Genomic DNA, 27,808 nt, shown 5'->3' with positions numbered 1-27,808 from the left:
TGCAACGGCACACAACAAGCCTGCTCCAACTTCCACGTGGCAGCCCATCAGATATTTGAAGTTGGCCATCGTGTCACCTCTCAGAGCCACAGATCCAGATTCCAAGGCCTACTCTTTTTTGCTCATTGAAGAACGAGCCACAAACAAAAAGGAAAGCGTGTCTGAGGGGCTCCTTTTTCTGCCCCCTGAGAGTCATGGTGATGCAATCAGTGCTTGCCCAAAAAACGCCCTCTCCAAAAAGCAAAAGGCTGCGTACGTTTGCCGTTCGTGAGAATCATGACATGCCTTGCAGACATCAAAACCATTCTGCCATGGATAACAACAGTTGCCTGCTGCGTCAGAGCAAAGCCAAGGATGCTGCAGGGGACCGCTTAGGAGGCTTCCTCACGTGCAGGACAAAATGCAGGGAGGCAAATGGAGGCGGCCTCACCTGCGCCCACACAGCCAGGGCCTCTGTGCCCCGGGGCCTGGCTCCCTTGCCTGGCCTTCACACAGAGAGATGTGCCTGTTCCACGCAGGTTTGACTTGTTGCCTTGACAAGCATTTCCTTGTTAGGCTCCTGCCTCCTGCTGCCCTCTGCGGGGGCTGCCTTGGCTCCTTCCCCTCCTGTCTGCCCACCGATTGAAGTGCAAAGAGCATTTTGGAGCAGCTCTTCCTCCCGTACAGAGAGCGGCTGCTTTGCTTTAGCCATCCGGCATCTCCACCCCCGTGCAAAAGGCTCAGAAACGGGAGAAACCTCCACTCTGTCAGCAAGCCGGGCTGAGAATGAGCCGAGACAAAGTTGTCCCCTTCATTCCTTCTGAGCCTCGTTCCCAGGATATTGCAAGTGTTTCCACTCTGGATCCTGCTGAGCCCAGGACTGTGTTTGCAGAAGGAGTGCCTGGACAGATTGCAAGCAGACTTCGGGGGCAGAGCAAAGGGAGCACCATCCATCGGCCAACCCCAGCTTTGGAAAACCCAGAAAGTGTGGCAGCTTCCTTGCTGGGCTGAAAGTGGCAGAGCCCATAATGGGAAGAGCAGCTGCTTTGCATGCAGAAGGTCCAAGATTCATCAACTCCAAGGCTTGGAGAGAATTCCTGCCTGAAACCCTGGAGGGTCACTGCCGGTCAGCGTAGACTATTTATTTGATTTCTTAACAGCCTTCATGGTATAAGGTCCCAGGTGAGGGTTACGGCAATAGAAAGATGCAGTATTAAAACTGATTAACTTCAGAATCAGAAGGATAGGGTGGGTTCTAAAATATGTATCTTGGGTAAAGAGGTGCATCTTCAGAATACAGATATCATATACCATCCATGCACAATGCAATTGTGGTTGAGGGGAGCAGTCTGAGACCTAGGTGGCCCCATGCTAATCCACTATACTTACCTGAGTATTTGCTGCAACATCATTTTAAGTCAGAAGGGTGGGAAAAGATGGCAGGTTGTAGTTATCCATAAAAACCCCACCTCCTCTGCCAGAAGATCCATCCACATTGTGTCTGCGATCAAGGGACCGTTTGTGGTGATGGACCACAGAGAAAGACTGAGGATACTGCTATATTGCGTTCCAGTTTGCTGCATTGCAACCACAATGCCACCTCCCCACAAGGGAACTTGGTCCAGCGAACCAGCTGGGGATGTAGCAGCCTGGGCCTCCATGTCCTCTCTGTGAGCCTTTGGGGTGCGGGGAGCTGCAACTTTGCAAACTCTGGAAGACCCCAGTAAGGGAGATCAGGAGTACAGCTTACTTTATTTATTTGTTGGATTTCTATCTCCGCTTTTTCCCCAAGGAGCTCTAGGTGGTGTACATCCTCATTTGCTCCTTATAACAACCCTGTGAGGTAGGCTGAGAGGCAGTGACTTGGCCAAGGTGGAGGTTTGAACCCTGGTCTCCCAAGTCCTAGCCTGACACTCTAGCCACTACACCACACTGGCTCTCACACGTGTGTGGCTGACGGCACAGGTGTCTTTTTGTCCTCTCTGATCCCCAACTCAGGCCCCTTCACAGACTCAGTTCTCGCCCAGTGGTGTTGCTTAAGTTCTGCAGTTTCCAGCATTGCCTGTGCAATGGAAAGCGTATTCTGCAGCCGTTACACTTGGAAGACTCCCCTCCCCACAATGTACAGAAGCCGAGAGTCTCAAGAAACTGGGTGGGCGGCCCTAGAATCCCCGATTCTGCCTTTTCCTGGCTGCTGCGCACACAACAGCTGGGGCTGCTGCTCCACTCTGCCAGAGTGACAGGCGGCGTCGGTGCAGCCCTGACCTTAAAGAGAGGGGCCAAACTGCCCCCCAGGGCTGGAGATGTGGAGCTGGAAAACTTTTGAGGGCATCTCTGATATCAATCCAAGGCCTGCCGGGCACCTCAGGAGGGGGAAAGTGGCAGCCGGCTTTAAAATCTGCAGTGCGTCAGGAAAAACGACGTGCGGATGACACCAAGCCGGCTGTAAATCTCTTTTATGCCTTGGGAGGGAAGCGCAAAGTTCTGCCCAATTATTCGGCCTGCTTAGGCATCTGCACGTCCCTGTTTATGGATGCGCATCCTGGGAGAGTCTCCCGTGGAAATGCAGCTCGGGTTGGAAAGGGGATGTGTGTGTGTGTGTGTGTGTGTGTGTGCGTTTGCGGGGTGGGAGCTTTAGATTCTGATCAGGCTTCCGGTGAGGCGGGGAGGGGGGAGTGTGGAGCTTGGCTGAGCACATTCCGGGGGCGCCAAGCGCTCTCCTCGCCAGGCAGGCCTGCGATTGGGTTCCAGAGCAGAGCCCTGCTGCTCAGTCCAGGAGCCAAGCCCATTAGCTTCATCACATTTCCACATAAATCACATTCTATCGCAAGCTTCACAGTTTGATTTCCTGATGTTTCCAAATTTCCCTGCCCTGAAGGAGATTAGCCCATGATTGAATCTGAATGTGTTGCCTGCTCCTCCTCCTCTCCTCCAGGAGTCCAGGGCAGGCTTTCGCCGGAGAGGCTTCTTCTTTCTCCTTCTCCCCCCTCCCCCAATTCACCTGTTGCATAATGCAGCTCAGTCTCCTTCCTCCCACCCCAATTACTTTCATTCTTCCAGGCTTCTGAAGCACAAACTTCCACAGGTGAGCTTTGATTCCCTGCCCTGCCTCACAGTCAACCCTCTTTCTTCTGGTTCCTGGACCTGGCTGAGCCTCCACTGCCACCAGCCACTTAATTACGGGGTCCAGATGCTGCCTCCTTGGGGGCAGATTCAAGCAGAATTTATCAGCCCTCCAGAAATGGCTTTTAATTTCAGACAGTAGAAGGAAACCTCCCTTGGCAAGGAAGGACCCCTGGTGTCCTGGCCACAGAGGAAGCTCACTGGGTAGGGCAGGGCAGATCATGCAGGTGCTTTGATCTGTTGAAAACGAAGTGGAATTAGCCAGCAGAAGAAGCACAAGATAAGGGAATCTGCCTCTTAACTTCGCTATTTGTATATAGTGCCATCAGAGGGCGGCACATCACATCAAGGGTAGAGCTCACCTGACCTTGGACTACAACTCCCATGATCCCCCCTGTCCACTGCCCATGCTGGCTGCTAGGGCTGCTGGGAGTCTGAGCCCAACAGCAGCATCTGAAGAAAGGAGATTGGGGAAGGCTGGTCTAGATTTTGAAAGCGGGAGGCAGTGGGAAAGAAACAGGGCGTGTTGATGCGTGTCCATAATCACATGTGCACCCACACATGGATGCTGACACATTTCACTACCAGGGAAGGCGTGCCGTTCAGGATCTCGAGCCAAGAGTCACAGTAAGCCACAGGAAAGGAAGGTGCATTCTACATTATTAGCAGGCGTAGATCAGCCATAGGGTACAGGCTAGCTGCAGCTCTTGGTGAGCAACCCAATCTGCATGTATAGTATTACAAAACAGGAATCGGTTAGCAGAGTGGATACTGAAGGAATCGGTTAGCAGAGTGGATAGCTGAAGATGTACATGCTCTGAAGCTCAGATATGGCCTGAACTGACAGCTCAGTGGACGCGTCATGTGGAAAAGGGAAAGCCAGGAGAAAGGAGAGGGCCAGAGGGCAAAAGAGGTCTGGCAGGGAGCAACTGAGCCCTGGAGGCACATGTGGTGGGGAGGTGAGAAGAGAGACCCTGAGAGACATGATCAGAGAGAGAAAACGCCAAGGTGGGCCTTTTCCAAGAAGAGCAGGAGGAGTATGAAGTTTCTTTGCGGGCTAGACTTGTGTGGCTACCAAGGGTTGGGTGGCCAGGCAGCCTGGCTCTCCGATCAGAAGGTGGGTCTTGTCATGCACAAACAACCAGAGCGAAGGCAATGAGGATGGTAATGGCCGGAAGGAGGCAAGACATTGGAGGTTCCCTTGAGCCTTGCACAGGACAAGTGAACTAGAGGGTTCGCGTAGCACTGTGCCAGGCTGTTGCTGTTGGGTGGCACCCAGGGTGTGTGAAGGGGATAGATCTTGAAGCCAGGGTCAGGTGGCACTTGGGGTCAGGCAACAAATTTGGAAAGGAGGAGCCCGCTTCCAGAGAGTTGTAGAGGGAGCTGCAGGGAGATGCTATCACGAGCTAGAAACAGCGTGAGTCCCTGGCAGTTGGCACCTGTCAGCTACTTCCAAGCACTCGGCCTTCAGCCTGCCATTGTGCTTAATTGTTTCCCCTCCTGCTCCCTGCTATCCTTGCTTTGAGAGCTCTCCAAGCTGATCAGCAGATGCCCTTGGAGGCATCTGGTAGCTGAAACAAGATTAGCAAAGCAGAACTCCGTGTGCTCCAGCCAGGCCATCTGATCAGCAGCACTGCAAGGCAGCTGAGCCAGGAGAGCTGCGATGGTGGCCTTGACACTGCCACCGTCTTTCCAGTTCTGTAAAGTGAGACCCCAGAGGGTTGCAGGTTCTGCGTCAGTTGTAGCTGTGGTGGGGCCTCTCCCAGGCAGGCAGGAGTCCATATTGGCTGAGGATGCTTGATGGTATGTGTGGAAATAGCCACCTAAACTAAAACGTTAGGCAGATTTGGATGGCTTTGCTCTGGCAGAACATTAAAAGAATGCAAGGGAAGGCAGAAGATAAAGGAAAGGCCAGCTGGGTTTTCGCAGCAGGCTGCCGCAGACCCTGAGATTTAGTCACACTTCCTTTTCTCTGGGTCTCATACCTTGGGTGCTGCTGTCACAAATTTTACCGACTTTACAGGTTGTTGTTGTTGTTTTATAATGGAATTGTGAAAATTTAGGGCCTGTGCTTCCCCTCTGCCTTGCCCTGAGGACCAATTGCCACTGTCACAGCAAATGTGGTGTTTAGTCCTGGGGAGTGCTCCAGTCTCAGTTTCCAAAGCCCCAAGCACCAGATTTCCACAGACAAACAGTCAGCTGCTCTGCGTCTCATACGGTTCTTCTTTAGCACTGCCGTTTTTTCACCCATCATGGCATCCAAGCATCATGTGGCCTCCAAAGTGTTTGCTTGCATAACATGGATTTGTTGGGAAGGCAAGGAATGGGTTGATGGGAAGAGTCAGAAAGAGAATGCAGAAGGTGCACTAGACTTGGTTGATGGAAGTGAGATACCAGCGACAAGGATATTTAAGTCCAGGACAATGATATATATAGCAGTTAATGGATATCGTGGCAAACTTTTCAACGTGGCAATTTCTGGAGCAGGATTCAGAAGTTCTGAAATAGTATTAATCACCCATCATTTCATTGGTTGGTTGGTTGGTTTAAAGTATTTTTTCCATAAGAATCATCATCAACACAACATATCAACATTTATATAATACATTACAAAATTTCAAGCTTAAACAGAGCACAATTTGCTATTACTATGAAGGAAAAAATATTGTCCTGCTGAAGACTCAGCATTACTAACTCAATATAACGCTATCTGGATCATTCTTAGTGAAATACAAAGCGAGGCATTGCATTTGGCCGCAACCACTAATTTTTGCTGTATTCAACAAAACTGTCCCATCTTCTCCAAAAGCAGCTTTTGTCCCTTTGTTTCTGTTTCCGAATAACCAGAAATGGAACTCAAGGCAGCTCACAAAAGTTAAAACAAACACAAATGAAACACAGAAAGTCTTGGAGTGGCCACCAGAAAGGTGTTCTCCTGTGTCTCCACCAAACATGCCTCCCCAGAAGATCTCAGAGCGTGGGCAGGTTCATATGGGAAAATAATGTCCTTCAGATAGCCTGGGTATGTAAAGAGCTTTATAGGTCATAACCAGCATTTCAAATTGTGTCCAGAAACAGACTGGAAGGCAGTGGAGCTGTTGTAAGAAGGGATCCATATGCTATCCCCAGCTAATAGTCTGGTTGCAGCTCTCTAGGCCAGCTGAAGGTTCCACGCACTTTTCAAAGGCATCCCACATACAGCACATTTCAGTATTCCAGATGTGGTGAAGCTAAGGTCACTGGGGCCAGATCAGACAAATGCACTCCTGGCCACCACAGAGACCTGGGCATGCCCAAACTGCCTTCAAGGGGCATCCCCATCCATTACTGGCTGAGCCCTATTGTTCCACCTTCTGACTGACCAAGAGCACCTCTGTCTTGCCTGGATCAAGTTTCAATTTCTTCACCCTCCTCCAGTCTGTTGCTGATGACAGACGTTGGTTTAGAACCAAGGCAGCTTCCTTGGATTTAGGTGGAAAGATGAAATAGAGCTAGGTGTCATCAGCATACTGGTGCCACCCAACCCCAAAACTCTGGAAGGCCTCTACCAGCGGTTTCATGTAAATGTGAAATAACCTGGAGGACAGGACAGAACCCTGTGGCACCGCGCAGGCCAAAGGCCAAGGCATCAGACAGGAGACCCTCAGCACCAGCTTCTGGGTTTGCTCACCCAGGAAGGCATGGAGCCACTGTAAAACAGTGCTTTCAGGTCCCATCCCAGCAAGGTGGATCAGACGAATATCATGGTTGATGGTTTTGAAAGCCTCTGAGAAGTCCAGCTGAACCAACTGGGGCACACTCCCCCTGTCCAATTTCTGGCATAGGTCATTCACCAAGGCGACCCCAAGCCATCTCTGTCCCAGAACAGGCCTAAAACCTTGTCGAAATGGATCTAGAAAATCCATCTCATCCAGAAACCTCTGGAGATGCGGTGCCACCACATGCTTCAGAACCTTGCCCAGAAATGGATTATTGGAAGCCAGCGGATAATTATCCAACAGGGTGGGATTCCAATACTTTTTTGAAACATCACATTCCCAGCAGATGGTGGGGATCACCTCTCATTTTGGCATTTCCAGCACATGGTGGAGTGGTTTTTTATTAATCTTTTGTATCTAGACCAGATGGTTATATATATATTTTTAAAAAACATACTACTACTACTGAGTTTTAAAACTCATCATTCTTCTGGGAGCTTTTGATAATGATGATGCTTCATTACACATATTAGTCGCCTTCTACCAAAGCCTCAAGGAGACTCACAAGAAGATGAAGTTGCTACCCAGGAGGACTCCCCTGCTGAGTGCCTGAGGGCCCCAGTCCTGCCACTCACCACCTGGCCTGACGGGCTCCATAAAGGACTGCTGCTGCTGCTGTTGCTGCTGGTCAGAGAGGGCTCTGTTTTTGTTTTTGTTTTTTGTTTAATTTGCTGCTATTTTTTACCTATGTCATTTTAAACTGTGATATTAATGCTGTATTCTTAGTTTTAGATTTTGATTTATGTGGAAATTGTTTTCCATTTGGTTGTGTATTTTTTTGGATGTGGTTTATTTGTTGTTTATGACTTTTGTAATTATGTAAATCTTGTCATGCTGTAAGCCGCCCTGAGCATTATTTTTAACTGTGGAAAGGCAGCATACAAATAAAATGATGGTGATGATGATGATGATGATGTTTAAAACAATACAAACCATCAAGCACCACCCTAGTCTAGATGAATTCATGGATGAGAAGGCTCCCAACCACTGATACCATGGTAGCTAAATGGAACCTCCATGTTCAAAGGCAATGTACAGCTCTGGGTACCCCATGCACAAACGAAATCACCTCCACGCCCTACTTGTAAGCTTGGAAGAGGCACCTGGCCAGCAGCTGTCAGAAGATGAGACCCAGAATTGGACAGGCCTGGAGTGGTTCTGCATGAGATTGGATCTTGGAGGTCCTGCATGAAGTGTGTGATGTGAGGGGGTGGAAGTTCTCCAGACAGCTGAATGTTGGAAGGCTTGGGACAGATAAAAGAAAGTTTTTTATGCCCCAGAGTTAAACGATGGAACCCATTCCCACAGGACCTCACCTGGAGTACTGTGTCCAGTTCTGGGCACCACAGTTCAAGAAGGACACTGACAAACTGGAATGTGTCCAGAGGAGGGCAACCAAAATGGTCAAAGGCCTGGAAACGATGCCTTATGAGGAACGGCTAAGGGAGCTGGGCATGTTTAGCCTGGAGAAGAGGAGGTTAAGGGGTGATATGATAGCCATGTTCAAATATATAAAAGGATGTCACATAGAGGAGGGAGAAAGGTTGTTTTCTGCTGCTCCAGAGAAGCGGACACGGAGCAATGGATCCAAACTACAAGAAAGAAGATTCCACCTAAACATTAGGAAGAACTTCCTGACAGTAAGAGCTGTTCGACAGTGGAATTTGCTGCCAAGGAGTGTGGTGGAGTCTCCTTCTTTGGAGGTCTTTAAGCAGAGGCTTGACAACCATATGTCAGGAGTGCTCTGATGGTGTTTCCTGCTTGGCAGGGGGTTGGACTCGATGGCCCTTGTGGTCTCTTCCAACTCTATGATTCTATGATTCTAGGAGGCAGTGATGACCACCAACTTGGATGGCATTAAAAGAGGATTGGAAAAATTCATGAAGGAGAACAAGGCTGTCAGCGGCTACTAGTCATGGTGACCATGCTCTGCTTCCACTGTGTGGAAGGACATCAAGCCTTCGCATTGTGATTTGGGTATAGATCTGTCCAAGACTCTTGTTTCTTAAGGTTATTGCATTTTAGGATGCCCCACCACCACCACCTATCAGCCACAATCTCTTCTGAACCAATCAATAGGGCATTCTGCTTACATATGGAGCTAACAGCTTTTTATATGGATGACAAAGTTGTCACAACTGGTTAATAAGAAACCACAGGGAACTAGCTTTACAGGGGAAATGCAGGAAAATCATTCTTGCTGAAGTCAAAACCTTTGACATGCCATGCTCTGTTCTTTCACCTACTCTCCCACCTTTGTGCCAACTTTCTTTTTACACACTAAGAGAGAATATAAGAATATAAGAACTGAACATGCTCCAGCCTATTACAGGCCCAGATCCTTGCAGACCCCAGACCCTTACGTTCTGCACCCACAACTATCAGAGGCAGTAATGGTTCTGAATGCCAGTTCCTGGGAACCACAAGAGGGAAGAGTGCTCTTATGCTCAGGGCCAGCTTCCCAGAAGAGGCATTTGGTTGGCCACTGTGAGAACAGGACGCTGGACTGGATGGGACCCCTTTGGCCAGATCCTGCAATCTCTTCTTATGTTCTCAATACCACCCATTGGGCCAAAGGGCTTCCCCGCCCTCCCCGCAAAGGGATCATCGCCATCTCAGCCCTCAGTGACGTTGAATGTTCAGGGAACTCTCTTGTCACACACGACGTTGTCTGCTCTTTCGCACAGTGTTGTGTTTGACAACTGAATCTCTCTCCGCCTTCCACGCTGCACTTCCGCGCATCAAAAGCCGAGCTCGCACCTCCAGCAAATGCTACTCCGTGTCAGTCATCCGTAATCACTGTGTTCTTGTTTTCTCCTAATTATTCAAAGCACAGACCTGAAACAGCCAACGGAATTCTTAAGTCTGTAATCTTGGTGATTATAGAATATTTAAAGGGTGGGGGTTGACCACTAACAGCAAAAGCTTTCATTTATGTATCAAAGCAAGCAGAGTCTCATCATTGCCTGATCAAGGAGCTCCACCGTGTGGCTGGCAGTAAGAACAAATCTTTTTTTCCCCCTATAAAATTGGGGCTGGAGGAGTAGGGGTTGTTTTCACACTGCACTGCTTCAGCACAGCTTCACCCAGTGAGCATTCATTCTCTCTTGATCTGTTTGTGTGGAAGTGAGACGATGTTGCAAGGATTATCCCCCATTTTCCTGTCCCTTTCCTTATCACATTCATGTCGAGCAGACGGGGGAGCGGATCTGTTGCTCAAAGTCTCCCACTTGACCGCTGCCTGAATTTGCTAATCGGCAATTGAATCCTACCCTGAAAATAATGACTGTTTGCAAGTGCCTGCCCCGAGCCTACCAAATCAGGATTTATTATCTGCACAGAGCATTCAAGGCTTGAAAACTGTTCCAGCTTCAGTTTCTTTCTAATCGCCGTGGAACCCTGGCATGGGCCAAAATGCTCATTCATATTACAAATGCCTCTTTCTTTATCTCCCTCCCTCCCTCTGGGTCTTATGTATTGGCAGCACTCGGGTATTTGTATAAATAGCACGGATAGGGATGCCTAGCAAAGAGCTGTCAGAGATCAAGCCGCCACAGGCAGATCTTCCTGGTCAGGTCACGCATTCAGCAACATGCCCTGAGGTGTTGCAAAATCCAGGAATGTGCCAGTGTTTGTGAACTGTCGTTTAGAGAAAAGGTGAGTAAGAAGTTGCGTGATATTTATTTGTTGATGTTGTTGTTTATTTCATATAATTTATACACCCGCTTGATTGGAAAAAGAAACCGACAACAACCTCAAAGCAATTTACAAAAAGACAAAACAAGAAAATCAAGAAGAAAAAAATCACAACCATACTTTAAAACATGCAAAAATTAAAATACTAAAATGTATTAAAATGACCTCAACTTTCTAAGTATCTGGGTAAAGGTAAAGGGACACCTGACCATTAGGTCCAGTCATGGCCGACTCTGGGGTTGCGGCGCTCATCTCGCTTTATTGGCCGAGGGAGCAGGCATACAGCTCATGTCATGTGGTCATCTCAGCTGGTCATGTGGCCAGCATGACTAAGCTGCTTCTGCCAAACCAGAGCAGCGCACGGAAACGCAGTTTACCTTCCCGCCAGAGCGGTACCTATTTATCCACTTGCACTTTGACATGCTTTCGAACTGCTAGGTGGGCAGGAGCAGGGACTGAGCAGTGGGAGCTCACCCCGTCTCGGGGATTACAACCGCTGACCTTCTGATCGGCAAGCCCTAGGCTCTGTGGTTAACCCACAGCGCCACCCGGGTCCCCAAGTATCTGGGTAGGCTTGTCTAAACAAGAATATTTTACAGCAGACACCGGAAGAGTATAGTGAAGGCAAGTGCTTGCTCTCAATAGGCAGGGAATTCCAAAGTTCAGGTGCTGCCACGCTCAACGATCAAGTTCTTACAAATGCGGAATGGGTATTATGTAGCACCTATAAGGGTGCCAATTCCTCTCTCTCCTTCTTCCCGTTGAGACATCTGGTTGCCCACTGTGAGAACAAGAAGCTGGAGGAAGAGGAGGCAGAGATGGGCCCCCTGTGGTCGGATCCTGATCCAGCTGCTACTGCTTCAGGACACTTCTTGTTCTTAGATGTGATGCTGGGAATCAAAAGCAACCAGCAGCTAATAACACTTGATTTTTCGAAAACCGTTTGTTTATTCCCCCCCGCCCATTTATATGCCACCTTTCTGCCCACTTTGAAACAGAGGGAAAGTGCTCCTTGCTGAGACGTTTGCTTTATAATTTGCTCTTTTAATTCGAGAGCCAACTCAAAGAACCATTTTGTGATGGGGCAGCCTATAAATAACAGGCAAACCGGCCGTTAGGCAGGCAGGCAGGGGTGGCCTCTCTTGTTTCAGAGATGCTTTGCAGGCTGCGCCTGCCTTTCCGGCCTGGAAGCAGGGAGAGGTGTCCCAGGTGTGCCACAGCCAAGCCGGTGCTTTGCTTTTGCTGATGCCGAGCTTGTGGGTTTGTGGGAAGCCATAAAGGGGCCTTGCAATGGGCACCAGAGGAGGAGGAGGAGAGAGGAATTAATGGCTCCTGCCGCAGGAGTCGTAAATGAGCTGCGTGGCAGCCGCTCAGCACTTCGCCAGTTTGTGTACCTCGTACAGAGATTCAGGAGAGAGACCAAACCAGGAGGGGAGCTTCTGCACACATACACACACACACACACGCACATGCACACACAATCTCCTGTTTGCCAGCCCAGGAGCAACTGAGCAAGGCCTCTGATGTGCCAGAGAGTAAGGAGGACCAGCTGTGAGAGTAAGGAGGACCACCACTGCCCGCTGCTCCCCTGTGGCCCATCACTGAGAACCTGTGACTTTGGGATTGTAGTCCTAGGCCCATCTACTTAGGAGTATACCCCAGTGAGCTCAATGTCACGTTCTCCAGAATAGATTTGTTTAGATGACTCAGAAGTAAACAACAGAACAGACATCCCCAGCCAAACCACAAGAAACACCTCTGTTTCTGCAGCTCACCCAATGCCACTACACACAATATACAGTGATACCTCGGGTTACATACGCTTCAGGTTACATACGCTTCAGGTTACAGACTCCGCTATCCCAGAAATAGTGCTTAAGGTTAAAAACTTTGCTTCAGGATGAGAACAGAAATCGTGTGGTGGCAGTGCGGCGGCAGCAGGAGGCCCCATTAGCTAAAGTGGTGCTTCAGGTTAAGAACAGTTTCAGGTTAAGAACGTACCTCCGGAACAAATTAAGTACTTAACCCAAGGTACCACTGTATACACACTGTCTCAAAGGCACACACAGACACACACACACCTTCCTGAACAAGCCTATTTCTCCAGAGCAGCTCCCCCCAGCCTGGTGTGCTCAAGCTGTTTTGGACTACAACTCCCATGATCTCCAGAGGACATTTGGGGCTGATGGGAGTTGTAGTCCGAAAAGCCTGGAGGGAACCAGGTTGGCAAAGGTTGTGCCAAAGGGACTCTAGTTGCCCATCTGGGAAACAGCCCTCTAGAGTAACCCTTGAAGCGCCGTGTCTCCGAAGCAAGGACAAATTGTTTCCAACACTTTAATATGCTTGGGAAATTATGACCAGGAAAGGCTGGGTTGGGCCTGCAGTGCAAATCAGCTGAGAAACTTTAATAAGGAGTAAGGGCTGCTTGAGTTTTTCCACTCTCCTTGGTCCTGAAAGTAGAACTTTTAAACACAGGCCTCTCCCCCACTTACATGGGGTTTTGTTTCTGAGTGCCGTGTGTTTAAGTGAAAGCGTGCAGAGGAGGGAATACTATCTAAAAAAACCTGTCAACGCCCTCTAAACCTCTGGAAACCCTCGGAAACCCCTTTTAAAAACCAGCAGCACTTACCAGACTGGCATGAATGGTGGCAATAGTGACTGTCTTCCTCATTGCTGGAGGTTGAGGTGGAAACAAGGCGGGTAGACCAGTCCCCCGTAAGCGCTTGGCTGTGGTTCAGAGGTAGACTAGTACCCTGCATTGCTTGGCTGTGGCCATTTTCCCTCTTTTTGCCACGTTTTTGCGGTTTTCCTGCTCTTTTTCTGGCCTTTTTTGCCTTTTTGCAGTTTAAGGCAATTTACTTCATTATTTCTCAGCGCGTATACGCAGTTGTGTGCGGGTCAAATGCGCATAAATGGGGAGAGGCCTGTAAATGTAAGAAAACGACAAGCTTCTAGTTCTTCTACTATCCCATAACATTCGTAGTGTCTTTTCTGCACTATCAGGCCCCTTTTTTGGAATTTACTGTTTAATAACTGCAGCCCCTTCCGGAGATGGACCTGGCGTTCCACCAGAGGCTTGTTTCTCTCTCTCTCTCTCTCTCTCTCTCTCTCTCTCTCTCTCTCGCTCCCTCCCTCCCTCCCTCCCTCCCTCCCTGCCTCTCTGACACTCAAAATATCTGCATGTTATGGAAGCCTTCTTCCTGCAAAGTGCAGCCTATTCCCATTGTTTTCAGTGCATTCTCCCCTAACGCAAAGCTTTTGTAGATAGATCGATAGTTATTTGTGTGCCCCTTTTGGAGACCAGAGCTATACCCTGCATTCGAGAAGTGTGTAATCCAAGGGATCGTTTCATTCCAAGCAGGTCGAATTGGGTCAGTCCACTGCGATAAACGGATAGGATGACTTTCTTCCCGTCCCTGGTCCCCACCAGTTACTTTCTCAGAGCTCCGTGTTTAACCCGTGTGAAGCCGAATGCTTTCGGCTCAGCACCACATGGCTCAGAAAGGGCAATCTCTTTAGGCACTTGGTTTGGGAGACGAACGGGATGCAGTTATAGCTGCAGGTCCCAGACCTTCACAAAGAGGCAGCTACATTGCTAATTGCCTTTTTGTAGTTAAAAGAAAATGCTCTGCCTTGCTTGACCCGCAGCTGCAATTAAGGAGCAAATGACAGACTCCGCCGGGTTTCTAAGGAGATCTTGGAATGAGCAGCGGTTGCTGGAAAAAGAAAGGCTTGCCAAAGGAACTCCAAACAGGGACATTGTTTCAAGTCTGCTCGCTCAGCAATGCACATCCAGGTGGGTTTTCACAACCCACAAAAGGGTGGGAGACACCTCATGCCAGGATTTGAAAGTTGTTATTGTGTAGGTGTTGGGAGGTATGAAAAGAGAAGTCTAATTAAAGTTTAATCCAGTGGAGAAAAACCAGAAGTGATCCCTTTATTTCTGTCAGTTAAAACTTGTGGGGAGTCTGGAATGAAAAGGCACATGCTACTTTTTCAAATGGGCAGTCGCCAAGGAGACCCCGGCTGTTGTGTGTCCACAGTGAGGGACTTTTGAGGCTGGGTAGTACTTTTTTTCTTGGAAATGTAAGAACACAGGAGAAATGGGGGAAGCTGCTTTATACTAAGACCAGCAGCCCCTCCAACTTCTGACCAGCAGTGGCTGCCTAGGACAGGGGTCAGCAAACTTTTTCAGCAGGGGGCCGGTCCACTGTCCCTTAGACCTTGTGGGAGGCTGGACTATATTTTGAAGGGGGGAAAAATGAACCAATTCCTATGCCCCACAAATAACCCAGAGATGCATTTTAAATCAAATAACCCAGAAATGCATTTTAAATAAAAGGACACATTCTACAGTGGTACCTCAGGTTACATAAGCTTCAGGTTACAGACGCTTCAAGTTACAGACTCCACTAACCCAGAAATAGTGCTTCAGGTTAAGAACTTTGCTTCAGGATGAGAACAGAAATTGTGCTCCGGCGGCGCGGCAGCAGCGGGAGGCCCCATTAGCTAAAGTGGTGCCTCAGGTTAAGAACAGTTTCAGGTTAAGAACGGACCTCCAGAATGAATTAAGTACTTAACCCGAGGTACCACTGTACTCATGTAAAAACACGCTGATTCCCGGACCGTCCGCGGGCCAGATTTAGAAGGCGATTAAGCCAGATCCAGCCCCTGGCCTTAGTTTGCCTACCCATGGCCTAGGATTTCGAACAGGGGTTTCTCCCCAGCCCTCCCTGAGAGGGTATGCCAGGGGATGAACCTGGGACCTTTTCATGCAAAACTCGTAGTCTACAGCTGAGCTGCGGCCCTGCTTCTCACATCTGTGGTTTTATATTTCCATGGAAGTCATAAAGACAGGAGTGGCTACATAAGGGTCATGGGGTAAGCCACAAAGTCCTGGTTTGAAGGTCAGGGAGTTTTAAGTAAGCCATTATTTTATTTTATTATATTATATTATTTCCAAACAGTTGTAACCAGGTCTGTATTGACTATTTTCAATCCCAGAGCAAAGAACAATGAGAACAATATTCTCTCAGCATCAGCCCCAGAGGTGATAAAAAATGCTGCCCTACTTTACAGGTCTGTTGTAGATGTTACTGCAGTCATATATGTGTGTAGCACAGAAATGTGTTTCTCCCCAGCCGATATCGTATGCCCTTTTAAAATGTGGTTGGGGGGATATTGGGTTGTTGTTTTTATTTTGATTATATATTTTGTGGTTTTATATTTTGTGGGTGTGTGGTTGTGAGAGACAGGAGAGTTGTATGCATGGCTGTGCATAGGTGAAATGGATCTGTGTGAAAGATGATGATGATGATGATGATGATGATGATGATGATGATGATACCCTGCTCATCTGGCTGGGTTTCCCCAGCCACTCTGTGCGGCTCCCAACAGAATACTAAAAACACAATAAAACATTAAAAACTTCCCTAAACAGGGATGCCTTCAGACAGATGCCTTTGTCTCTGGTCTATATGTGTGTGCATGAGAGAGTATGTGTGTGGTGCAGCTGCAGTGTATATTATTGTTAATAATAATAATAATAATAATAATAATAATAATATACTACCCTATACCCGGAGGTCTCAGGGTGGTTCACAGAACAAAATCAAAATATAAGACCACAAAATAAATAATCAAAATAGAAGCAACAACCCAATAACTCACCCACCTCCAAAAAAACACATTTTAAAAGGGCATAGGATCTCAATCAAATCAACCAAAGGCCTGATTAAAAAGGAACTTTTTTGCCTGGTGCCTAAAGGTGTATAAAGAAGGTGCCAGGTGAACTTCCCTGGGGAGAGCATTCCATAGATGGGGAGCCACTGCAGAAAAGGCCCATTCTCGTGTTGTCACCCTCCAGATCTCTCGAGGAAGAAGCACAAAAAGAAGGGCCTCAGAGGATGATCTCAGGGTTCAGGTAGGTTCATATGGGAAGAGGCATTCCTGAGCCATTTAAGGCTTTCTAGGTCAAACCCAGCACTGGGTTGTTTTTTAACATTTTTAATTTTATTGAAGAAATTGTAGCATAATCAAACATTTAAATTACATTTTTCAATTTCAACTCACCCCCCCCACACACAACTTCCCCCAACTTCCCTTCGTGGTTTATAGCATATCTGTTTCTTCTGCTAATAATTTTGTATTCCTTATATATTAAAATTAAGGTTGTATCATTTATCTATTCTTCTCATTTTTACCTCATAATTATACTTTATGTTTGTATTTGTCCGTTGTAAGTGTATTACTCGAATCCTGCCAGTGAGTTCATTTCAGCGCATTGTTTTTGTATATACATCATAAAAGGTTCCCAATCTTTTTTAAAGTTGTTATTGTCCTTATCTTTAAGTCAGATAGCTTCGCCATTTCAGTGAAGTATTCCATCAACTTTTCTTGCCAATGTTCTTTCGCTGGTATTTCGTCGCTTTTCCATCTTTGGGATAGTAAAATTCTGGCTGGGTTTGTTTTGTTTTTTGCAAACCCAGCACTCTGAATTGGGCCCAGAAACTAATTGATAGACAGTGCAGTCAGACCAGGATCAGTATAACGTGCTCAAACTGTCTTACTCTGGTGAGCAACCTGGCTGCTGAATTCTGCACTAGCTGAAGTTTCCGAACTGTCCTCAAAGGCAGTATAATGCATTGCAGTAATCTAACCTTGAGATTACCAGAGCACAGACAACGGTAGTTAGGCTATCCCTCTCCAGATAGGGGCGTAGCTGGGCCACCAGCCAAAGGTGATGGAAGGCACTCTGGGCCACTGAGGCCGCCTGAACCTCAAGTGGCAGCAAAGGATCCAGGGGGATGATTCTGTTTCGCTATTTATTCATCTCTCTACCCAAACTCCAATGAGATCTGGTGTGCTTTCCAAGCAGTTTTGATCTTCCAGCCTTTCCGGGAGGGAGGTGGCAATGGGCTGTTTTATTAACCTTCCCTTCATAATGCTCTCTCCCCCCCCCCCACCCCTTCCCACTGATTCATTATGTGTCAGGAAGCCGAGCGTGACATGTTAAAAGCCATCTTGATAGTATTTTATATTCAGTGCTAACAACTCACTGGCTCAGAGGAGGTTTTCTTTAAAAAGCCGGGGGTGGGGGTGGGGGTTGCGCAAGGAAAAGCGAGACAATCTGCATATTGGATGTGCCAAGACAGTCGGTAATTTACATTAAGCATCCTGAAATTCTCTCCTTGCAATCTGTCACCCTTCAGTGGGTTTTCATCGTATAACCTTCACAACAGAAGGGGGAGCAGCAGCAGAAAAAGAAGCTCATTTGGAGGAGAAGGAGCAGCAACCTAGCTTAGTGACCCAATGAGGGAAAGGTGGGGCGTGGGGACAGGATTTGTGGCCAAAAAACAGCAAAGTTGAAGGCCGGCATTGTTCTTCTTCAGAGAGCTTGGGATGGAGCAGTGGAGAAACCTCTCCCTATTCTGTACCAGACTCAGAGCCAAATTGAAGAGGCCTTGCAAGGGTTTCCCCCCCCCATCACCTCACAAAACACCGTCATACCTTCTTGAGCAGCAAAAAAGGGTCTCTTCCAACTTTATGATTCCGTCAGCAGCAGGACGCAGAACCGTACGTGCACTGCAAGGGAAACATAACTCTGGAATCTGTGACGTGACACCTTTGCACTCAGCCCAGAAGCTATCGCAAGCCCAAGGATTCCAGAGTCCCTGCAAAGTTGTGCCGGAGGCAGTGGTCCCTCAGGCCAGCCATTGATTAAATATTGGCTCTGAACTATTTGCACACAGGCTATGCAAAGCTTAAAGGTAAAGGGGCCCCTGACCGTTAGGTCCAGTCACGGATGACTCTGGGGTTGCAGCGCTCATCTCACTTTACTGGCCGAGGGAGCCGGCATACAGCTTCCGGGTCATGTAACCAGCATGACTAAGCCGCTTATGGTGAACCAGAGCAGCGCACGGAAACACCGTTTACCTTCCTGCCGGAGTGGTACCTATTTATCTACTTGCACTGCGTGCTTTCAAACTGCTAGCTTGGCAGGAGCAGGGACCGAGCAACGGGCGCTCACCCCGTCGCGGGGATTCGAACCACCGACCTTCTGATTGGCAAGCCCTAGGCTGACAGACTAACCCCACAAGCTGGAAGCAAAGACATATTTCACAGATGTGTTTGAAGGACAGGTGTGGGCTTTCTGGGAGATGATCTATAATGAAATGAAAAAGGTATTTAAATATACCTTCCTAAAGAAACCAGAGGCCTTCCTCCTGGGCATAGTCGGCCAATTGGTGCCAAAGAAGGATAGAACTTTCTTCATGTATGCAACAACAGCAGCAAGAATACTTATTGCAAAGTATTGGAAGACACAAGATTTACCCACCCTGGAAGAGTGGCAGATGAAAGTGATGGACTTTATGGAATTGGCGGAAATGACTGGCAGAATCCGTGACCAGGGAGAAGAGTCGGTGGAAGAAGATTGGAAGAAATTTAAAGACTATTTGCAGAAACATTGTAAAATTAATGAATGTTAAAATGATGTTGGATTGAAATTAAGCGGCCTTAGTAACAAGGTCAATAAGAATATGTAAAAATGGATTGATAACGGATGAAAATATATAGTTATAACGTGTTGAGATATGGAGTTAAGATAAATGAAAGAGGGTAAGGATTTGCTGAACTAACCATGTGAAAGGGAATACAAAAAAGGGAGGTGTGAGGAGGTCAGGGAAATAAGCAAACGAAATTTAAGCCATGAAAAAATTGATTTGTTTTTAATTTTTTCTATATATTTTTTCTGTATTTCGTATCTTTTTTTCCTATGTATTTTTGTATTTTTTGTATTTTTCTCTTTTTCTTCTTTCTCTTGTTTTCTTTATATTCTGTAATTTTCTTTCGTTTGTAAAACCTCAATAAATATCTTTTTTTTAAAAAATGAAGGACAGGTGTGGTGCCTACTGGCTAGTGCATATGATGTCATGACTGGAGCCTAATGCTGAAGAGTCTTTAAAAATTTGCTTCCTTTTGTTTTCGTCTGTTGTTCTGTCTCCTGCCACTTCAGTGTCATCTTCTTTTCTCTCAAAACACACCTTCTCTTTCCAGGATTTCCTTCCTTTCTGGCCCAATGCCTAATATGCCCCATGTGAAGACAGATAGTTTTCCTTCTCAACTGCAAGTCTCAGCCTCTTGTCTGTTTATCTAAGCAGGGCCGCAACTAAAACAAGGGAGGCATCTGAAATTCTCCTTGTTTTGGTTCCAAAGTTGAACTGAAGGTCCAGGGATCCTCTGTAGTTCTCTTTTTTATTTCCAGGTGGTGTGCAAAGGGCCATGCATGCACACATCACCACAACCTTCAATGCTTCACACACACATTTGCATTACTGACATGAAAACCTTGCACAAGAGCTGCTTCAGTGTGACCTGATTCCACCAAGATGCTCTTTGAGCAGAGGTTGCGTCTCTGCGCTTGTGTGCATGGCTGAAGCACAGCAAAATTCACCTGCAGGAAACCATGCACACATTCATGCCAAGAGCGCTTTTTCAGGGTGGGTGGCACAGAAGAAAAAGGAAAAAAGAATTATCCCTGCACATATTTCCATAGGTTGGTACACAGAGGGGTGGGGGGAATGCAAAGAAGCTGAAGGGAGTTGAATATTTGGCAAAGGGTGTACACTCCTGTCCTGGGATTTATTTTAGGAGTTATTCCAGCAAAGGAGGAGTGGGAAGCAGGGCAAAGCCCCCTGGAGAAACATGAAAGGGGAAAAGGGGCATCCTCTCGCTCCCAACTCTAATTACCCTAATGAGGTGATGAAGCATGTGGTTCTGCACAGTCTATCCCCCAACCAAAGATCCTCCAGAGCAAAGGATCTGCCAGGACAACTGCTGGTCTTCAACGGCTGCTGCTGCTTCTTCCACCTCACCTCTTGCCTTTCTCTCTCTCTCTCTCTCTTTCCACAGTTCACGGCATCAAGTGGACATGCAGCAATGGGAACAGCAGTTCGGGCTTCTCTGTGGAGCAGCTGGTGCAGCAGATCCTGGACAGCCACCAGACCAAACCGCAGCCTCGGACGCACAATTGCCTCTGCACTGGCAACTTGGGTGAGGAGCAGGAGCTTGCAGAGCAAAAACGTTCTGCACTCTCCCAGTTTTGGAATGCCACAAAGTGCTGGATTTGTGGGAGGGCGGAATCAGGGTGGGATGTAGGTTGGCAGGGAAGCAAGGCACCTGCTTTGCATGCAGGAGGGTCATAGAGCTAGGAAGGTCCTCTGTCTGAAAAACTTGAAGAGCCACTGCCAGACCATGTAGACAACACTGGCATGGATGGACCAATGCTCTGACTCTTCCTGTGCTCAGGGCCAGCCCACACCTGAGATAAAGTGAAGCAACTGCCTCAGGTGACAGAATCCACAGGGACAGCAGATTCTGGTGTAGACCGTTATTCCCCCTTTGTTCCTGATGTCAAGCTTCACTTTCCCCTTCTTCCCTGGTGGAGAGGGGAACACCATTTTGCGGTTCATTTCAAGTGTCAAAATGTCTTGGGCCAGTCCTGCCTGCGCTCCCCATGGGGCAGGAGGGTTGAAGGGCTCTTAGCCATAATAGCTTAAGCAGGACCCTACATTAGAGAGACATGAGAGGTGGACAGATCAGCTGATTTCTAGGCAACTTGGGGAGGTAACTTCCAGTTCGCTACTTTACTGAGCATTCAGACTGATTTGCTGGTGGGGAGGGCACCCCCTTTTGTCAAAGGAAGTATTATCCTTCACTTCCCAGCATATTTGCTGGTCACTTTGCTTAGTGCAAAAAGTCCAGTATTTTGAGGAAACAGGTCTGTACAAGAGCTGGAAATTGACTATAGTTGCACGGCCTGCACTTGCCAGGATACGACTGAATCATCACCCCACCAATAAAAGGGGACATTCTGTATGTGCCCCAAATTTCAGACGTACATTCTGTCCTGTTTCTTCTTCAGACTACAAACCTCTTTTAAACAATCACACAAAGAATTGCATTTTTTTTTGTATATTTTATCTTAAAATATGTGTTTTGTACACATTTTATTTTAAAATGCTTACTTTTGAATGCATTTTAACCTAAACTATGAATCTTTTTTATGATTTTCAGATTTATACATTTCAATAATTTTACAGTCATTTTAACATTTCAAAACTTGACTTCCTTCCTCTTCTTTCTGTGGCTCCTTAAATTCTTTTAATTTATACTCTCCGCCCTCTTGTTCTAATAAATTTCTATAAGTTGTCCACCCTTCTATCGTATTCTTTTTCTTTACTGCTATAGCTGCCACCAGTGAGAGCCAAAGTGGTGTTTTTACCTTTAATAAATGTTTGTATTTATCCCATACTCTATACAATTGTTTCCTAATTATATGATTTGTAAATCCTTTGTGTACTTTCACCTCTTCATACCATAAATAAGCATGCCAACCAAAACTATTATCATGACCTTCTAAGTCTAGAATATGTGAATTCTCTAATGCCATCCATTCCTTCAACCAACAAAGACAGGATGCCTCATAGTATAGTCTCATATCAAAACCAATGAAAAGCTGAGTTCTCTCTGGCCCACGTCTTAGTCCAAGAGGCACAAATCCAGCTGTAGGCAAAACATGTTCAGGCTGAAGCTCTGAATCCCCCAACAGGTTGATCCTTTCATGGTGCTTTTGCCCATCTTGATCTTGCTCTAAGGCTGACGGCCGTAGAAAGCTTCAGCTGTTCAGTCCCAGCTATCCCTCTGCATTAGAAAGTAATACAGAGCAACTTCTGGCATAAGGACCAGCTGACTTGTGTTCCAGTCCACGATTAACCTTCTGTTTCTGCTTGGGACAGGCGCAGGTAGCAGTGTGCACCACAAGTGCAACAGTGCCAAACACCGCATCATCTCACCAAAGGTCGAGCCGAGGTCAGGCGGGTACAGCGCCCACTCCGAGGTGCAGAACAACGATGTCTCCGAAGGGAAGAACGAGCACAGCCATGGCAAGTCCTCCAGCCGGGAGAAAAGGAATGGCAAAGTGGCCAAGCCAGTCCTGCTGCATCAGAACAGCACAGAGGTCTCCTCGACCAATCAGGTGGAAGTCCCCGACACCACGCAGAACTCCCCCGTGTCCATCAGCAGTGGGTTGAACAGTGACCCCGATGTGGCGGACAGCCCGGCTGTCACCGGGGTCTCCAGCATGGCCGTTGCCTCAGTGATGGGCAACCTGTCGCAAAGCGCCACGGTCTTCATGTCGGATGTGACCAGCGAGGCCGTCTACACAATGTCACCCACCGCGGGTCCCAATCAGCACCTCCTCTCCTCGGACGCAGCTGCCCAAGGGCTGGTCCTGGCCGTGAGCTCGGATGGCCACAAGTTCACCTTCCCCACCGCCAGCAGCTCAGAGGGCCTGTCCATGCTGCCCGCCAGCGTCTCTGAAGAGCTGGTGCTCTCCACCACTCTCGACAGTGGCCGGAAGATCCCAGAAACCACGATGAATTTCGACCCGGACTGCTTCCTTAACAATCCCAAGCAGGGGCAGACGTATGGAGGAGGAGGCCCCAAGGCAGATTGCCTGGGCCCCAACATCAGGCAGTCACCCACGACAGAGCGCGGGTTCAACTTCAGCGCAGCCCTCACCAAGGAGATTAAGACGGAGGACACGTCCTTTGAACAACAGATGTCGAAAGAAGCGTTCTCCTCCTCTTCCTCGTCCAACTCGCTCACCCTTACGACCAGTTCCAGTTTGCTCCCGTCCGGCGGAGGCCTCAGCCCCAGTACCACCTTGGAACAAATGGACTTTAGTGCAATCGATTCCAACAAGGATTACTCCTCTGGTTTCAACCAAGCGGTCCAGAGCCCCCACGTCCACCAGACCCCTTCCCCCAGTTTCTTCCTGCAGGATGCCAGCAAACCTCTGCCTCTGGAGCAAAACAGCCACAACAACCTGAACGATGCAAGCAGTTCCTTTGTCAACCCTTTAGGGCTCCCCAACGTGAAGACGGAGGCTTCCTCCCAGAGCACTTCCAACTGCAACGGCACGGTGGAAGCTCGCATCGAGTCCACCTCTTCGCTCCAGCTCATGCAGTTCCAGGCAAACTTCCAGGCTATGTCAGCCGAAGGTGAGGTCCCAATGGAGACCTCTCCACAGGCGGATGGGAACGAGAACCTGCTGAAGACGGGGGAGCTCCAGGCCTGTGGCGGGACAGAGCACTACATGCAGCCCGAGACCAACGGGGGCAGCTTGCGGAATGGGAACAGCCTCCCCATCCTCCAAGGGAACATGGTGCAAGGCCTCTACCCAGTAGCCCACCCGGGCTTGAACAACTCCTCCAACATGGAGCTGAGCTTGGACCACTTTGACATCTCCTTTAGCAACCAGTTCTCTGACCTGATCAATGATTTCATCTCGGTGGAAGGTGGGAGCAACACCATCTACGGGCACCAGCTGGTATCAGGCGAGAGCAGTGGGCTGTCCCAGCCGGAGGACGCCAACCGGGCCTCCTACAGCCAGGCAGAGATGTGTATCCCCTGCTGCAGCCCCCAGCAAGCCAGCCTGCACCTCAGCAGCAGCACAGAGAACGGGGCAAGCACTCTGGCCTACATGCACGTGACTGAGGTGGTGTCGGCGGCGGCAGCAGCCGCTGCTGCTCAGGGCACCCTGGGCATGCTCCAGCAGAGCGGGCGCCTTTTCATGGTGACGGATTACTCGCCCGAGTGGTCTTATCCAGAGGTGAGCTGTTTGGCTTTTCAGCCCTTGGTGGGTTTTTGGCAGTGCTATTTTTTCTAGAAAAAGAGGCGCAGGAACTCACCATGATGAACACCTCCCTTGTTCTCTTAGAATGGCAATGGTGCCCGCCTGAGAGATGCCAGAACTGAGTTCCAGTGAGTTGCAGCTGGGGGGGGGGGGAAGCCCTGGGTTTTGGAAATGAGATAATTTGGCTTGCCAAGGAGGGGAGGGCCCCACCTGTCTACCTGACTGTCCCATCTGTGCTCCAGGGAAGTTGGAAAGGAAGGAAAACCAAAACCACAGCATGCAAGGGAGAGGGAGCTTCTTCTGTCAGAAGTTGTATGCCTCTGAATGACAGTCCTGGGAGCCACAAGTAGGGAGGGTGCTGCTGCTGCTGCTGCTGTTGCTGTTGTGCTCGTGTCCTGCTTGTGGACTTCCCAGAAGAAACATCTGGTTGACCACTGCGAGAACAGGATTCTGGGCTCATTGGGTCCCTAAGACCTGATCGAGCTGCTGCTGGGCTCCTCTGGTGCTCCTATATTCTTCTTTCCAATAGGCATTACAGTCCCAACAAGGCCTCTGTCCCTCCCTGTTTTAGGCTGAGAGAGAGATTGGGGTTATTGGGAGTAGGTAGGTGAGGGACGCGAGTGGCGCTGTGGGTTAAACCACAGAGCCTAGGACTTGCCAATCAGAAGGTCGGCGGTTCGAATCCCCGCGACGGGGTGAGCTCCCGTTGCTCAGTCCCTGCTCCTGCCAACCTAGCAGTTTGAAGGCACATCAAAGTGCAAGTAGATAAATAGGTACCGCTCCGGCGGGAAGGTAAACGGTGTTTCCATGTGCTGCTCTGGTTCGCCAGAAGCGTCTTACTCATGCTGGCCACATGACCTGGAAGCTGTATGCCGGCTCCCTTGGCCAATAAAGTGAGATGAGCGCCGCAACCCCAGAGTCGGTCATGACTGGACCTAATGGTCAGGGGTCCCTTTACCTTTACCTTTTAGGTGAGTGACACAATTGCCAGCTTCAGCCTAGAAATATTCTGAACCCACCCAGAATGCTGCCCTGCTACCCGCTCACCTGTGTAGAGCATTTGTTCGGGCAGAAAAGTGCAAATTGCACCTTGGATGAAAGACAGGTAGAGAGCTGGCCTCCTGGCAGTGCCACGCAGCCAATCAGCTTTCGCCACATGGTGACATCACAAAACCAAACCAGAGTGGGCAGGTGTTCACTGAATGGGTGAACATTTCCGCCCTGTTTCCTAAGGCCATTCATCTTAACCCCAGAAATAAACCAGTCCATTCCCAGAGCAAAGTGCCTGTGTTTTGATGGGATGCCTTTCATGAAACACATCCTTCTGTGTTACCTTTCTCCAACTGCACGCCAAGACTCCCAGGTTGGACACTAAATGTGCACTGGCCAAGGTGCTGCAACCAGACCTGCTCACAGCATCCACACTTTTGACTCTTTAGAGAAGCAGATTTAAAAAGTATTAACAATGTGTGTGTCGAGGGCCGCCCAATCCAAGCTGGTAAAATTGCTTTTTTGAAAAGTGTTTTCCTGCCTTTCTGCCACTGGGGGTCAGCACACGAGAAGCATATTTTGGTTTCTCTTCAGGTTTTTAGATCTCCTGCCCAAATGTGGCATTTCCTCTTGGCAGAAACCAATGCAGGGCGGCTCTGCAACCTGAAGATGTTTCCTGTCCTACTTGCTTGGACAGAGGCAGCAGTGGGACAGAGGCCTCTCCTTCCCCCGGCCCACATTTGATTCCCTCTCCCATGCAACTTAGGCTAAAATAAGTCCTCCCTTCAGAGTCAAGGGTCAGTTTCCTCTGCAGAATAAGCAGCAGCTGCAGCAAGCTACTGTGGCTTTCCCCACAGAGCCACTTCTCACTGAAAATGCCCACAGCGGGAAATATTGTGTCTTTTCCTCATAGTGAGTCAGGGCACAATATTGTTCTGAAAAACAGGCGGAGGGAGAGTGGGTTAAGATGACCCTCCCCTGTTGCTGCTCCTCCAGGCTCTTTTACATTTTTTAGCAAAATCAGGAGACCGTGATCCACTTCTCTCTCGTACTGTCTAGCTGGGCCCTGAGAATCTCAGCCTGACTCAGGAGCTGCAGGCGAGCGGAGAGGGACCTTTGCAGCAGCAGCTCCCTTCTTCTGGAAGGGCTTTGGAAAGGAAGTCTGAATGTCCCTCTCCTGTGTTGTGGTTCCAGTATTGATGGATTGGTTTTTATTTCTCTTGCTTCCTTCAAGGGGCTTTCCTTCAGGTGGAATGGCAACAAGCTTTGAGGTCCTTACTGGGGAGAAAGCTGGGCGGTGAACATGCCTGATAACATTCATCAGACAATAGGTTGCTGTATTTCCCATTCTTTCAGATGGGGAACTGAGGCAAATAGCGACTTCTCTAGGCCACAGAGTCAACTGAAGCCAGGGGTGGTATTTGAACCCCTGCTGGTGGTGTCCAATGCTAGCCCTACTCAGAGTAGGCCCATTGAAATTAACAGACATGAGCAACTTAGGTTCATTAATTTCAGTGGGTCTACTCTCTGCATAGGTCTTAGTTGAATACCAGCTCACATCTGCCCTGTTTACACTTAGCTTCCTGTCTACTAGGTGGCATTGGTTACAGGACTTTGTTGGAGGAAATAGACAGTATCTGATGGAGCAGCACATGGTTGTTCTCTGGTTCTCACAAAGCTTGCCTTTGCTGAGTGGTGCCTTTCCAATGTTTGGGGCTACAATATGGCCGTGACAGCTGGGGATGATGGGAGTTGTAGTCCAAAGCCTCAGTTGGGCACCTCGAACCACACACAGCTCCACACTTCCAGTTTCCAACTGAAAGCCACCTCATAGATAGGGGAGGCCCTAAAGAGGGAAACAAATTGCTGAGTTAATAAAGTGAATTGGAATACAAAAAAGAGAGGTATGAGGAGGTCCAAGAAACAAGTAAATGAAAAATAATGTGATGGAAAGATTTTTTTTCTTTTTCTCTTTTTTCTTTTTCTATTTGTCTTTATTTTTTGTAATGTAAAAATCTTAATAAAAATCTTATAAAAAAAAAAAAAGATAGGGGAGGCCCTCCTACCTCGCCATGGAGCCCTATCTGCTGGCCTGGTCTTAGTTGCCCCACATGCAGCAGGCATTGGCCGCCAGGGCTGAGAGCCCTTTGACATCCATATGACTCCTGCTCTTATTTCCTTTCTTGTGGCAAATGCCAGTAACTTTGTGGGGCAGGAGGAGGAGGGAGCCCCCGAGAGGAGGCAGCCAAGAGTGATCCATGATTGACTCCTCCTGACCCCCATTCCCTGCTCTGCTTGCTTTTTTCCTCTGCAGGGGGGCGTGAAGGTGCTGATCACAGGGCCCTGGCAGGAGGCCAGCAATAACTACAGCTGCCTGTTTGACCAGATCTCAGTGCCAGCCTCCTTGATACAGCCGGGGGTGCTGCGCTGTTATTGCCCAGGTGAGAAATCCAGGAAAGTGTGAGTGAGTGTGTATGTGTGTTTTAAAGCCACTGTGCTGGAAGCGTTGCATCAGAAAGAGCTGCGTCACCTTTTCACACTTGTAATCCTTGCTTCAGAACTC

General features: G+C 48.4%; 1 protein-coding gene across 4 annotated transcripts in view; it reads left to right on the top strand.

The window, feature by feature from the left end:
- Positions 1-27,808, top strand: part of CAMTA1 (calmodulin binding transcription activator 1) — a 701,783-nt gene that overhangs the window by 634,416 nt on the left and 39,559 nt on the right. For all 4 annotated transcript variants that reach the window (XM_083628408.1, XM_083628407.1, XM_083628410.1 and 1 more), the window contains exons 7-9: positions 20,469-20,609; positions 22,355-24,231; positions 27,560-27,686. In XM_083628408.1, coding sequence (XP_083484534.1) covers positions 20,469-20,609; positions 22,355-24,231; positions 27,560-27,686 — 2,145 coding nt within the window. The remainder of the gene's footprint in view (positions 1-20,468; positions 20,610-22,354; positions 24,232-27,559; positions 27,687-27,808) is intronic.

This window comes from Podarcis filfolensis, assembly GCF_964270895.1.
Source record: "Podarcis filfolensis genome assembly, chromosome: 8".
Lineage (NCBI taxonomy): Eukaryota > Metazoa > Chordata > Lepidosauria > Squamata > Lacertidae > Podarcis > Podarcis filfolensis.
Note: the sequence above shows the minus strand (reverse complement) of the source record. Positions and strands in the feature narration are given on the sequence as shown.